This window comes from Lithobates pipiens, unplaced genomic scaffold (genome assembly GCF_037356315.1).
Source record: "Lithobates pipiens isolate NorthernLeopardFrog02 unplaced genomic scaffold, aLitPip1_a1.2 Scaffold_16, whole genome shotgun sequence".
NCBI lineage: Eukaryota > Metazoa > Chordata > Amphibia > Anura > Ranidae > Lithobates > Lithobates pipiens.
Genome location: NW_027507748.1, coordinates 107,801,349 through 107,816,617, shown reverse-complemented (window position 1 = coordinate 107,816,617; position 15,269 = coordinate 107,801,349). Strand labels below are relative to the sequence as shown.

The 15,269-nt window shown below is 43.0% G+C and overlaps 1 protein-coding gene across 1 annotated transcript in view; it reads left to right on the top strand.

Annotated features, from left to right (window-relative positions):
• Nucleotides 1-15,269, top strand: part of ACE2 (angiotensin converting enzyme 2) — a 103,184-nt gene that overhangs the window by 67,804 nt on the left and 20,111 nt on the right. The window contains exons 10-14 of the mRNA XM_077480237.1: nucleotides 6,498-6,642; nucleotides 7,654-7,752; nucleotides 10,833-10,955; nucleotides 11,062-11,240; nucleotides 13,287-13,345. Of these exons, the coding sequence (XP_077336363.1) occupies nucleotides 6,498-6,642; nucleotides 7,654-7,752; nucleotides 10,833-10,955; nucleotides 11,062-11,240; nucleotides 13,287-13,345 (605 nt within the window). The remainder of the gene's footprint in view (nucleotides 1-6,497; nucleotides 6,643-7,653; nucleotides 7,753-10,832; nucleotides 10,956-11,061; nucleotides 11,241-13,286; nucleotides 13,346-15,269) is intronic.

Here is a 15,269-nt window from a genome sequence, read left to right as displayed (position 1 = left end):
AAGAGGTCCTAGGTTGGAGCAGCTTAAAGCCGCGTACACACGGGCGGACTGTATGGCCTACTTAGTCCGTCATACAATCCGACGGACAGTCCGTCCTACTTTCGAATGAACGGACTTGACCACACACGGATGCACAAACAGTCCGTCGAAAGCTTGCGCGATGACGTGTACAGCGCGTACAACGGGACTAGAAATAGGAAGTCCAATACACAGCAATGCAACCTTTCGCCGTGTAAATCCTTTCTGAGCATGCGCCATTCTTAGTCCGTCGAACTAGCTTACTGACGAGCGGATTGTCCGCTGAAACCAAAGTATGACGGACAGTATTTTGAAAAATCCGAAATACTTAGTACGCCAGACTGCACGCTGAAAAAGTCCGCTGAAGCCCACACACGAGCGGACTGTCCGCTAAAATGTGTTTCGACGGACTAAGTAGGCCATACAGTCCGCCCGTGTGTACGCGGCCTAAGAATTATATTGTCCGCAAATAGAGATTTAAATTCCCTATCACGGACCATCATGCCCTTAATGTCCGGGTTCTGTCGGATAGTGGCTGCTAGGGGTTCAATACACAAAAGCAGGGGCGAAAAAGGGCACCCCTGCCTGGTGCCATTCCTCACCGGTATCGAGGCAGATACTGCAAAAGGGGTTTTCACTTGAGAGGAAGGATCTAAATACAGGTGCTGGATGGCTCTATAAAAGGGTCCCCTAAGTCCGATATAGCCCTGCATGGCAAACAGAAAGGGCCAGCCCAGGCGATCAAACCTTTTCTGCATCCAAGCTAAGTAACAGAGCTTGCTTGCTCTCCCTGTTCGCCACCTCAACTAAGTCAATTATCTTTCTGGTGTTGTCTCCCACTTGTCGTAAGGGAACAAAACCCACCTGGTCCTTATGGATCAGGGATGGCAGGATCATGTTCAGGCGGATTGAGAGCAGTTTGGTAAACATTTTCAGGTCTGAACTGAGAAGGGCTATAGGCCTATAATTGGCACACAGGGAAGGATCCTTATCAGGTTTGGGAATTACCGAAAGAAAGGAACTCTGCATGTCTCTAGGTATCAGAGTGTCATGTAGGAAGGCATTAAATAATTTATTCTATTTTTTTTTATTGCTGTTGGGGGGGCTTGGGTAAAATATGAGGGGTCTAAACAGACCCCTGATATCTCACCTTTAAGACAAATAAAGGAATTGAGGACATGGATTCTTCAATTTCTTTCTCTGCAACCCCAGCTGCGCTGCAGATGAATGAACAGGAGACAGAGGCCCCTGTGCATTCATAACCTGAAGCATGGCAAACACAGTTTACTATGCTTCAGTTATGAATGAGCATAGTTAGTGATTTTACAAAGTGCACAGTGATACAGATCCCCCCGTAGAAAAGCATCCGGCAAAAAGCAGGGGGAATAAGATGTGGACAGGAGTGAGAGGAGGAGAAACCGGCTTTCATCATTCCTGTAATTGCTACATCCCCCCCACTGCACTGATCATCCTTCCTGTCCTGCCCACATCTGATTCCCCCTGCTGCCTGGGCCCTGCTGTGTGCCCAGGCCCCTTACAGGAGGACCAGTGGTACCCCCTTATTGGCAGCCCTGTGGGCCACTAATACTTCCCATGAAAAAGAGTCAGCAGATTTGGTTGTCTCCATCTCCAAGTTCTCTTCACCTTGCAGCTTCTCTGTACCCTCAGTCTATCTTTAAGCCTTTACTCCATCTGGGAGGAATGCTAAAAGACCCTCAGGTAGAGCATGGCCAATAATGCCATACTGGGATGGAGAGCACCACAGAGCTTGGTGGCTTCTTGTCCGCAGTCTCCTGTAAGTGTACAAAAGGGTCAAACCAATTGGCGTAACCAATGGGGGGCTTTCCTCCTGGGGGCCACATTGAGGGATGTTAGGCTGGCACCGCTTAGAGGTGTCTGGTCTGGGTCACAGTGCATAAAGGCGCTACACGTGACATCATTTGATGACGTGTGGTGTGCCGCCTGCCCAGATTTACTTTAAGGCAAACAGTGCGTGGAGGAATTATCTCTGTTTGCCTTAAAATAAATTAAATTACAGAGACAATGCGATCGGTCATTATTTGGGTAGAAGGCTATTGACATGAAGGGAAGTATGAAGCCATCCTGCCTGCCAGCCTAGCCACAGCTTGCCACCCCAGCCAGGACCTGCCAGCCACAGCCTGCCAGCCCAGCCAGGGCCAGCCAGCCACAGACAGCCCAGCCAGAGCCTGCGAGCCACAGCCAGCCCAGCCAGGGCCTGCCCTGGATGCCAAATGCTCTAGGTACGCCTCTGGTCAACCCCCCTCAAAACATAAAAGTTTATGTAAATATTAGGCTGAAACATGTGAAAACCAGCCTATAGCTCCACCTTCCAGATCGTAATATGCAATGTTTCATATTCACCTTAAAGTGGAGTTCCACACAAAAATGTAACTTCCTCTTTTTTCGGAACCCCCCCCCCTCCGGTGTCACATTTTGCAGGGTGGAGGGGGAGCAGATACCTGTGGTATTTTCTCCCACTTCTGAGCATAGATAGCCACAGTATCCGTGGATATCTATGCTATATCCCCCCCTGCTGTCTTCTAGGAGACACACAGGTCCCAGAAGACAGCAGGGACCAGCGGAATCACGCAGCGTGCCTCGCATGTGCGCAGTAGAGAACCAGGCTGTGAAGCCGCAAAGGCTTCATTTCCTGATTCCCTTACCCAAGATGGCGGTGCCTCCACCTGAGAGCCAAGGGACAGATCAGCTTCAGGTGCCGACATTGCGAGCATCCTGGACAGGTAAGTGTCCATATTTTACAAGTCAGCAGCTGCAGTATTTGTAGCTGCTGACTTTAAAAAAAAAAATTCGGTGTAACTCCACTTTAACATTTGTACCTGAAAAAAATATACGCGGATAGTTTTTTTTTAATTTTACGCTTAGTCTTGACCATGATAGAAAATCTATACAAAACCATTAAACATTTGCCCTGTTCCTATTCCTGCCGAGACAAATAAAATGAATAGACAAAAAACCTATTTCACCTGCCAAATACTTGCCATTGTCAGGACCAAAACTGAGTAAATGAGTGATTTAAATCAGGGATATGTAATTAGCGACCTCCAGCTGTTGCAGAACTACAACTCCCATGAGGCATAGCAAAACTGACAGCCACAAGCATGACACCCAGAGGCAGAGACATGATGGGACTTGTAGTTTTGCAACAGCTAGAGGTTTGCTAATTGCATATCCTTGATTTAAATGATCAAATTCACATACAAACACAGCATTTTCTTTGCATTGTCTGTTACTAGAAAATGTGCATGCTGTGCGTAATAAGCAATGCCGGAAGCTGTAAAACCAATTTTTTTCACTGGCTCCCCCAAGCTTCCCCCCAAACCTTCTATCCCCCTTGAACCTGATAAAGCATTTTCCATCATAGGAATTATCCGTAGACATGAAACAATGTATTGCTCTCATTAGAACCTGTGTCTACATTACCAAGTTGTGTTGAGAATCACTGGGAAAAAAAATCCATGTGTTTGCTGGGACAAGTGTTTATTCTAAAAAGTACAAATGAAATGGTGACATCTAGTGGGGTACATGGGTATTGCACTTTATTAATACAAAGGCCCAAGTTAGAAAACTCTTATAAATAGCACGGCATAGCTTTCAACTGTCCCTGATTTCGAGGGATTGTCCCTGATTTGAAACAACAGTCCCTCTGTCCCTCTTTCCTCCTTATTTGTCCCTCATTTTGGTATGAATTTTATAGTTGTATATAAAATGCACTTTTTATCTTTTAAAAAGTGTTTTACAGTGCTGAACACTTCATCCAATTTTTAAATTGCTGCATTTGTACATTTTAAAAGCCAAAATAAAGGAATAGTAAAACAAAAAAAAATAGCTTGTGGGTTTAACTAATAATTTTTGTTGGTATAATCATCCTTTAAGGGGGTGTGTCCTATGTCTACATACTTTTGTTAATAGGTGTCCCTCGTTTCCATCCCAAACAATTCAAAGGTATGAGCACAGTCTCTAACAAAAGTGTGGAAAATCCTCTGTTATACACTATATTGCCAAAAGTATTGGGATGCCTGCCTTTACACGCACAAGAACTTTAATGACGTCCCAGTCTTAGTCTGTTTGTTCAATATTGAGTTGTTCCACCCTTTGCAGCTATAACAGCTTCAGCTCTTCTAGGAAGGCTGTCCACAAGGTTTAGGAGTGTGTTTATGGGAATGTTTGACCATTCTTCCAAAAGCGCATTTGTGAGGTCAGGCACTGATATGGACGGGAAGGCCTGGCTCGCAGTCTCCGCTTGAATTCGTCCCAAAGGTGTTCTATCAGGTTGAGGTCAGGACTGTACAAACCAGTCAAGTTCCTCCACCCCAAACTCACATCCATGTCTTTATGGACCTTGCTTTGTGCACTGGTGGCACAGTGATGTTGGACAAGGAAGGGGCCATCCCCAAACTGTTCCCACAAAATTGGTAGCATGAAATTGTCCAAAATGTCTTGGTATGCTGACACCTTAAGAGTTCCCTTCACTAGAACTAAGGGGCCAAGCCCAACCCCTGAAAAATAAACACACACCATAACCCCCCTCCACCAAATGATTTGGATCAGTGCACAAAGCAAGGTCCATAAAGACATGGATGAGCGAGTTTGGGGTGGAGGAACATGACTCACCTGCACCTCAACCCGACAGAACATCTTTGGGATGAATTTTACCAAAGACTACGAGCCAGGCCTTCTCGTCCACATCAGTGCCTAACCTCACAAATATTCTTCTGGAAGAATGGTCAAACATTCCCATAGACACACTCCTAAAGCTTGTTGACAGTCTTCCCAGAAGAGATAAACTTTTATAGTTGCAAAAGGTGGACCAAGTCAATAATGAACCCTACAGACTAAGACTAGGATGCCATTAAAGTTCATGTGTGTGTAATAGCAGGCATCCCAATACTTTTGGTAATATAGTGTACGTGAGTCTTCTTCTTCTTTTTTTTTTTTTTAATGTTATTTGTAGAACCTTAATCACATAGCTGTGTCATTGAATTAAAGGACACCTTGTGCCTCTGCTGAGCAATAGTGTTTATGTGAAACCGAAATTTGGGTAAATGTTACAGTGATGCATAACTAGGGTTTCTCCAGAGGTCGCTAGGTGTTCTTAGAGCCATCATTTATTATTGACAAATATGTAACCACTGACACCAGTTATTCTTTTAGATATCTATTATTTATAATAATAATAATAATAATAATAATGTTGTATAGAACAGAACTATGGTGTCAAATACATGCATTTATTTATTCCTGTGCCTCGGCTCATTGTTCATGCTAATGTACCGTGGGCTGTACATACAGTAATTATTAATTAGCAAAGGGTTCCTTAGACCTAAAAGGGAGTCTCAACCTGTTAAAAAGCTTGGCAAAGCCTGCACTAATGACTCAAAATAAATACCAATTGAACATACAGTGCCATATTTTATATTTAACAATTCTTTCAGTCATATGTGAAATCTGTAATGTAGCTCCAATTACCGTATATACTCGAGTATAGGTCGATCCGAATATAAGCCGAGGCCCCCAATTTACCACAAAAAAAATGGGAAAACTTATTGACTCGTGTATAAGCCGAGGGTGAGACATGCCTGTCCATCCCTGTGTGTCCGTCCATCCCTGTGTGTCCGTCCATCCCTGTGTGTCCGTCCATCCCGGTGTGTCCAGCCGCCCTGTGTGTCCAGCCGCCCTGTGTGTCCAGCCGCCCTGTGTGTCCAGCCGCCCTGTGTGTCCAGCCTACCTGTGTCCTGAGCCTGTGTCCTTCTGCACATACGGCGGCCATGCCAGGATCGCCGCACCTCTTCTCGTCTGTGACAGACGGCGGCCATTCCACTGTTCAAAAGCCGCGCCTCCGTCTGTGATAGGCGGAACACTCAATTTCCCAGCAGTCTGTGTTCCGCCTATCACGGACATCCTCTCATCCTCGTCCGTAGTATGAGGATGAGCGGATGTCCGTGATAGGCGGACCACTGACTGCTGGGAAATTGAGTGTTCCGCCTATCACAGACAGGGAGGCGCGGCTTTTGAATAGTGGTATGGCCGCCGTCTGTCTGCATGACACGCTGATCGGGTAGACAGACGGCGGTGACTCGAGTATAAGCCGAGGGGGGCACTTTCAGCCTCAAAAAAGAGGCTGAAAATCTCGGCTTATACTCGAGTATATATGGTATTAATAACTGATATTAAAAAAAATGTTTCATTTAATTAATGCATCATACAGTAGATACCAATAAAATAAACAGCCATTGTGCTTAGTAATACAGATTAGCGAGGCCGGGTAAATAACACAGAGATATACATTGATGCAACATTATGATGAGCCATAGTTACTAAGAATTGCAATTTGCATCCCCCCAGATATTTTTAATATTATTCATTTAGAAATCATAGGTGCCTACGATATATCTCCCAGGTGTTAAATATAACACATTTGTTTGTGAAATTACTTCCAGAAACTGAAATAAACTTCTTGCTCAGACAAGCTCTCACCATTGTCGGCACATTGCCTTTCACATACATGCTGGAAGAATGGAGATGGAAAGTCTTCAGAGGAGAAATCCCAAAGGACCAGTGGATGAAGACTTGGTGGGAAATGAAGTAAGCATTCGCTTATGTCAGTTATAAAAGAAGACATCTTTAAATAGTATGTAATCGAAACTGATATTCAATTTTAATAAGCATTAACACTATTAAGGTTATGCTGTACAAGACATTTGTAATTGGGACTGTATTCACTTTAAGACCTTAGTAGACCAAAGGCTAGGGCAGGAGCATTAGTGTTGGATACCAATAAAATGTACACTTTGGGGGATACTTACTGACACTGTTGCACACAGAATCTGGTACAGTTGTCCACAGTAAACAATCAGCTTCTAACTTCAACTTGTTTAATTAAGCTTTGACAATACAACCTAGAACAGTGATGGCGGACCTTAGCACCCCAGATGTTTTGGAACCACATTTCCCACGATGCTCAACTACACTGCAGAGTGCATGAGCATTGTAGGAAATGTAGTTCCAAATCATCTGGGATGCTAAAGGTTCACCATCGCCGACCTAGAAGCTTTTTGGTTACTATACACAGTTGCACCTGATTCGGTGCACACCAGCTTTAGTAAACCTCCCCCTTTATGTTTAGTTTAATTAATTTTTTTTTATATGTGGATAAAGCCATAAGAGGAACTGGGGGAGATGAGGGGTTTAAAGAGCAACCAAAACCCTCTTTGCACCTCTTGTAATACACAGCTAATATGTGTTTATTTTTTAGGCTTTATTGAGCTGTGTAATCAGATCATGACTTTAAATGTTAAGTCTGAATGCTTTCTCCAACTGCATATACCACATGGAGTATTCTGTATGGTATAAAACCCATTTGAATAGAACAAATTATTTATTAGTACAATGACCACATGATATCCAGATACAGCCTTTTGTAATGATGAAGAACTGTGAGGATGAAGCCCCTAAGTATATGTCCTGGGATCCTAGTTCACAATCTACATGAGGGCCCATGTGCATTTAATTACTTTAAACTGGATAGCACCAGTGTGTTATTTACTCTTTTGTAGTATGTTTCTATGATTCTCTTACACTTTATTTTTCTATTAGGCGAGAGCTTGTTGGTGTAGTGGAGCCAGTTGGTCATGATGAGACATACTGTGATCCTGCTGCTCTGTTCCACGTTGCAAATGATTATTCATTTATCAGGTATTGTGCCAGTGAACTTTCAAATACACTGTGCTGTTCCATTATATTAGTTGACATTTGGGCACCCATATTATCCAACACCATATTGTGTATGCTATATATCCTTACCGTGTATATTCATGAGGTTGAGGGCCTATGATGGGTGGGTTTTAACCACTTCAGCCCCAGAAGATTTGGCTGCTGAATGACCAGGCCATAACCCGTTGCAGGCTATAATGTAGCAGCCATAACCCATTGCAGGGCGGCCTTGACTGAATGGGCTTACCGGTTATCTTTTCTTGGCCTGTTCTTCCACATCTAGGGGTTCCCAGGGTTGATACCCAACGACTTGTACACTGACACATATAAAGTCCTTTGAAAAGGTTTTATTTTGCAGTAGAACTTTCACAAACACAGTCTCTTAAGGAACAGAGGGCACGGGTGAAGAACTCCGGTACCTTTAACTGCAGGTTTAACACAGTCTCTATTTCCACCCAGAGAGTAGCCACTCGCAGCTGGGCACTTCAAAGCTGAACAGATCTCTAGCCAGAGATCATGGCAGTCAGCACGTTGACTCAAACTTGAACAATCAACTGAGAGTATACAGGAACCTTTTTCCAACCATACCTGAAATGTTTCCCGCTTCCTTTGTGGTACTGGAAAAGTGTGAACTCATCAATGTCCTTCCCAACTTAGTGACCAGGCACTTCTCAGGATGCCACTTGCTGGCCCCCCTCCGAAGAGACATCCCTTGGTCACTTCCATGAGCTGTGGTGTCCCTCCAAGCCGAGAGCACACCCGGACACTTTGAATCCTCCCTCAGTTACAGTGCCTCGGACCAGCAGGTTCCGAGACTCGGGCACCTACCCTACCCCAGACCAGATGGGTCTACCAGGGGTCACTGACAGGAACATGTTGCGGGATGTCGAACACCCCATAACCGGGACCCCTCACGGGGCTACCCCGGTCCTGGAACCAGAACAGACCACACGGGTCTCACGAACAACTCTGTAACCCCGAACACGTGACCCACACCTGCTTAAGTACCCCCTCCCAGACTCCTCAGCTGGCTCGGTACTCATGCTGATTGGCTCAGAGAGGGCTGATACCAAAACATTCTACCAGACCTGGTTCTAGCCTGTCATGTGCACCTCACCGCTCACATGACCAGGCAGAACTTCTAAACATGGCCTGGCCAGACTGGTGTTAAGGCTTACCTACACAATTAACCCTGAGCACCGTAGGGTCCTCAGGCAAAAACTAAATTTACAATGCGTGTGACATTTGATCCCAAATCTCATCCGCTACATACATATTTTTGATAAAAAAATAAAGCGTAATATATATTGATAGATATTGATTGGTTTGCCCAAAAGTTATAGCGTCTACAAAATAGGGGATAGATTTTTAGCATTTTTATTATTATAATTTTTTTTTACTGGTAATGGTGGTGATCTGCGATTTTTATCGGGACTGCGACATTATGGCGGACACATCGGACATTTTTGACACATTTTTGGGATCATTGGCATTCATACAGCGATCAGTGCTATAAAAATGCACTGATTACTGTACAAATGTCACTGCCAGGGGAGGGGTTAACATTAGGGGGCAATCGAGGGATTAACTGTGTTCCCTAGTGTGTGTTTCTAACTGAAGGGAGAGGGGACTGACTAGAGGAAGTGACGGATCATGGTTCCTAGCTAATAGGAGCACACGATCTGTCACTCCTCTCAGAACAGAACAGGGAAGTGTGTGTTTATACACACTCATCCCTGTTCTGTCTCTCATGCTCATGGCCGGCGGTCTTCGTAACTGTTGGCCATGAGCATCGGCACCCCCGCTGTGTAGCGGGCACGCACGCACCTCCAGCGGCACGCGTGCGCCTGTTATCCCGATCCCACTAGCCGACATATAGCTACGATGGTTCACAGGATCGTGCTGACCTGCTGCAGTAAAATGATGGTGGCTGGTCGGCAAGCGTTTAAAGAGGGCAGGTATACTAGTATGTTTTTAATGTTTGTATAATAAATGACCTCTTTATGGAAACATGGCAGCTGACAGTGTATTATTTATATTTTAAGGTTTTGTTGATATAAAATATGCATAACTTATAGTTTACATAGCATATGTAATGTCCATGGTAGTCCATTAACAGTACCTTTTTTTGTGCTGGTTCATAGTTTTTCTATTAAGGACTTGGGATAGATAAGGTTTCTTTCACACGGGGCGGATTCTGTTCCAATCAGCAGCTCACAGATCTCCTGCTGATCAGAGCAGAGCTGGTGGATGACACATCCATGTCCGGTCAGTTACTGCAGAGCGGACACGGACAGAGCCTGCTCTGCTCTTTGGGTGGCCAGGAGTAAAAGGACTCCACTGTCCATTTACAATTGACAACCCTCCGAATCAATCCACCCAAACAGAAGAAGACAGATCCCCTTCCATTTTTTTTTTAAAGACTGGATCTGACCCAGAGATCGGCACATGTAAACAGACACAACTCCATTTATACCCATCTGTCCATGGGAATGTATGGACCTTTCTAATCAGGTCCGCCTAAAAAACTGACAGGTGGACCTGATGGAATCTCCCATGTGAAAGGGGCCTAAGTGTTTAGGAGGCTCCTTTTCTGTGTTGAACAGTGGCACAACTGACTGATAGATAAAATATTCACTATTCAGAGATCACAATAGTAATGTAGAACGTAAACTTTAGCACCTGGTAGGTTATATATGCATGTACAAGCTATTGGGATCTGAGCACAGGTATGTCTTGTTTCTATTACTGATGCTGGGTCCTTCTGTCCTCCTGTCCATCTTTCATAAATTAAGGGCCTGACTTAGCAACTTCTCTCTTAACACCTCTCTCTCTCAATCCCAGCTCACTAATTTTGGGGATCTTCTAGCAATGTATCTGAACACTGGAAACATTCCCTTGTTACAGATGCCATATTGATATTAAATATGAATTGTTGTCAGATTCCCCAAATATTTCAAATCATTACACACCTTTGCAAATAAACAGAACTTTTTGCTATTTAAATTAACTTTATTGTTGACCTCCTAGATTTGTAACATGCATATTTCCTGCTTATTCAGGTATTATACCAGAACCATTTATCAGTTCCAGTTCCAGGATGCTCTTTGTAAGGCTGCCAGTCACACTGGTCCTCTTCATTCCTGTGACATAACTAACTCCACAGCAGCAGGCAATAAATTAAAGTGAGTGAAATACAAGTGAATTATTCCCATTTTCACTGTTTTAAAAACAGGTTTATATTAGGTCTTGTTTTCTCACAGTTTTATTAACTTTAACAAACTTCTGCAGGTCTATGTTAGAACTGGGGAATTCAAAACCTTGGACTGAAGCCCTGGAGAGCATAACGGGGGAGCTGAAGATGAATGCCAAACCTCTACTGAGTTACTTCCAACCTTTACATGAATGGCTACAAAACAATAACAAAATTGAAGGGAGGACAGTTGGGTGGACTACAGAAGGGGACCCATGTAAGCAGGATATTACTTTGCTATCAATGACAGTCTCTAACTTTCTTTATATGTCTAGTAGCTTCTGAGCTCTGCTAATGACGCAAGTGTAGTTTTCATCCTTCAGAGACATATTCTTCTATAAGCAGAAAGAGGTTTTCATAGGCCACTTCACGCTATGTTATTATAGGGCTTATACTCTACATGACTGTACAGTTACCCCCAACATCTTAAAATGAACCTTTCCTTTCCCCGATTACATAAAGATATTAGCACTTTGTAAATGTGAATGTGTTGCAGAGTCCAGTACACCCCCTTTTTGCACAAAAGGAACTGCATCTAAAAAAACAACTGCTCTTTAGTTTATGCAAATGTTGACATCTAACAGTAGTAATCATTTATTTTTCAATGGAAGGTTTTAAAGAGAACCTGTTAGTTCCCTAGAAAATTCCTAATGGCAAGTCCCTACAAAGAAAGAGGTATTATACTCACTTTTCTGGCAGTCCCTTTTCCTACCATCTATTCCTGTCCTGCAACCTTCATCAGGCTCCTCAGCATTTAACAATTCTAGAAGAGTCAAATATCTGTGGTTACTGCCGTGTGCTATAGTTCCTTCCTTGGACCCCAACTTCAACAAGGACAGGGAAACAGTAGATAAATAACACCACCCCAAAAGAGTCTGCCGAGAAGTACCCCAGGTCTACTTTTTGGTGCCTGCACTGTGATAGTACACAGAAATCCCTGCAATGCTGTGATCCTGTCTAAATTCAGGTACAATGCGGATCAGAGCAGAGGAGGCCCCTGACTGTGCACATGGTGCCGCTCAGTATCTGAGGGTTAATGGTCTGCATAAGTAAGGTATGTACTGAGGAGAGGACATTTCTGATAGAAGAAGATCTGTTCTTTTAGATGTGTTTTTTTTTTCCTAGAGTGAGACTTGTGTATTTTTATGGCATGATCGGGAATTGTGCTGGGGGAGATTGTGTTGAAGGAAGATGAGTTCTTGTTTGACACAGAGAAGGATTGGTGAAGTGTGAATTTGTGCTTGTGAGGGGGCCCTGACACTCACTGGAGATTAGTGTTGGCCTTGACCCTTACAGGGAGTTATTGTTGGCCTGGACTTATATTGGGGGTTGTTGTTGTGCCAGAATCTTGATGGGGGTAATTGCTGGCCCTGACACATGCTACAGGTCATCATTGCTGGCACTTACACCAATGCGGGGAGTGTTTTTCACTGCCAATGACACAAACAATGGGCTTATTTTGCTCACACAATCTCTTTAGTGCCCCTTCAGACCCTATTTTTCTAAACCATAACAAAGCAAATGGGGGAAAGCAGCATACTAAAAGCCATTAACCTTGAAGCAACATTGACTTTATTGATCATGCCCACAAGCATGCAAAGCATTTTTCTTCATAACTTCCCTAGTGAAAAAATGATTACACACCTGGCAGCAGGGAACATGAGCCTCTGAATCAGAAGTGTTAAATGCAGAAGAGTTTTGTAGGGGCTGTAGTGCTGAAAAGGAGAGAAGATAGGAGACAGGGAGATGTTGAACAGGATGGGAGAAAAGACCTCCCAGTGGGGGTCTCTGACATGAAAAAAACCAAAAAGAAATTAAAATTCATGCCCACTCTAATTTAAACAAACAAAAAAAAAAAAAAGTTAGCATTTCATTTGAATTGTGACTGTACATATATTACTTCATAGTCGGCAACCTCGCTTGGAAAAAGAACATATTCAATCATTTTTGGCCATAGGAAAGGCCTGGAGAAGCGAATACATCATTTTCCTATGCTGACCAAATCAGTATATTAGTATCAGTAAGTTTAAAGCATTCAGTGAGAAAAGTACCCTGCCAAATGGAACTATACAGTCCATAGGAATTGGTGCAACCCTCTCTCCATCATGATACTGAAATATGGTGGATGTTTAGTTCTATGTGCAGTCCACTTGTAGGGATGGAAAGCTATTCTTTCTCATGGATGTGTTTACCATATATACAATTGTTTGTGAAGGTATCATAAATGCAAAACTAACAATTAAATTTTTTCTGTGCTTTCCAGTTACAGCAGATTCAATCAAAGTAAGGATTAGTCTGAAAGCTGGACTGGGAGAAGCTGCGGTAAGGGTAGAGCTCATCTTGTTTTATTAGTTAAAAAATATCTAGAGAATGTCAACTTTATTTTTAATTTATCTTGTATCTATTTACATATAAATTTTTTATGGAGGCGTAAGTTGAGCTAGGCAAAGTAGCAGGCTAACTTTATAGGAGGCACCAAAAGCTTTTCTTGATCTACCTGTAGCACTTATCCCCGAAGGAGCGGCTGAATTTGATTGGGCCTGCACTCTGCTAATGAACCCCTCCTTGAACTGACTCAGTCCCCTTTGACACAGCTGTGGTGCAATACAATACAGTACAATATAATGTAATGCAATATACCTGTATTGTAACCTCAGGATCCTCTGGTGCTGGGAGAAAAACAACACTACACACAAGCTGGATACTTAACCAGATATATTTTACTGTAAATATATTTCAAAGGTGGTTACAGTAATTGTGCTGTCACCCCAACATAGGATGACAGTACAATGAATTTCAACATAAACAATTACAAACAATAAATATATATATATATAATTTATACCTGGGAGCTCCTCCTACTTTTAAAGCTATGCGTGAGATCTCACTTAAAGTACATAGTCTTTGATCTTCTTGTCTTTGCTAGCTAAAGTAACTCTTTGTCATCCACAGATTACAGCAAATTATGTTGAGGTAAAGGAGCTCCTGGTGTAGCTTCAGTAACTATGTTACAACACTTATAAACGTCAGAGCAGATAGGCCTCAAACCTGCTCAGTGTCAGTTACTCGGCTCCTCCTTTGTGGAACTATAAATCCCAGATGAGGCCTGTGTATGAGTCTATCTGCGTGTAAAAGTTAACAAACTGTGGGTTGTGAGCCACTCACCAACTGGATTGGAACTCCGTAGCGTAGCTTCGGTCCGGTGACTGTAGCTTGCTTTTCCGTCAAGTGGCTCCGTCACTCCGTTCTGCTATGCTGGGTGAACCCGATCTGCCGATGCTCAAACGAGTGTCTCTGCATGTCTCCAATCCGGTCACTATGTCTCGTGCACCATCAGGTCACTCACACAAGCTGTAGAAGTTGCGATCTGTGCTGGCTGTGGGCCCCTTCTAACGGGAGGCTTCAGCACAGATTCTCACAGGCTGGTCACGTGATCCCAAGAGAGAGAGTTCCTTTTTTTTCCTACCCAGCATGCACTGCTAGAGAAAGTGTTCATGGGTAGGTCATCAAGCCTCCTGGGTAAAAGGGTCAACCTTCTAAACAAAACAACAGTCACTTCCTGTATTGTGTTTAAAACTTAAGAAAAAACCTATTAGATGGTGCCAAATACTAAGCCATAGAATTGTCCATACGCTTGCATTGTAGAATATTTACATGACATTAATAGGTGAATATGTGTCAGCGCTACATACCATTAGAAAATTCCTGCGTTACAGTTTATAAAAGTGGAAGCATGGTGATTGAAAAGCAATTGCCTCTAAAGAGAACTTGTTATTTTGCCTAGCATGGGTGAAGAACAGGTTACATTTAAATAAAAAAGACATAGCACAACGGAAGGAAATGTAAAGCTTGATTTAATAATATCGATATACAGTACATGCATGCACATTAGTGTGAGTTTACCGTCTTGGATTGCTGTTTTGGCTTGGTCTTATCTATAAACAGGTTTTGGATTGTTTTTGGATTGGTCTAATCCAGCCTTCCCCATCCTTTTTGCCATGGAACAACTTTCAGGTCCAGGAACCCCCACAAAATAAATATATCTATAGTTCACTGTGCATTATAGTAATCAGTAAGTTAAGCATTGTATAAATTAAAGAAAAGCTGAATAGCTGAACTATTTAATGGCCGCAGCAGAAATGGTTTTAACGCCCCTTTCTATACAAAAACATTTTTTTAGAAACAATCATGAACTGAAATAAGTGATACTAATGGGCAGAAAAATAAAGGGCCTCTTTACATTGGT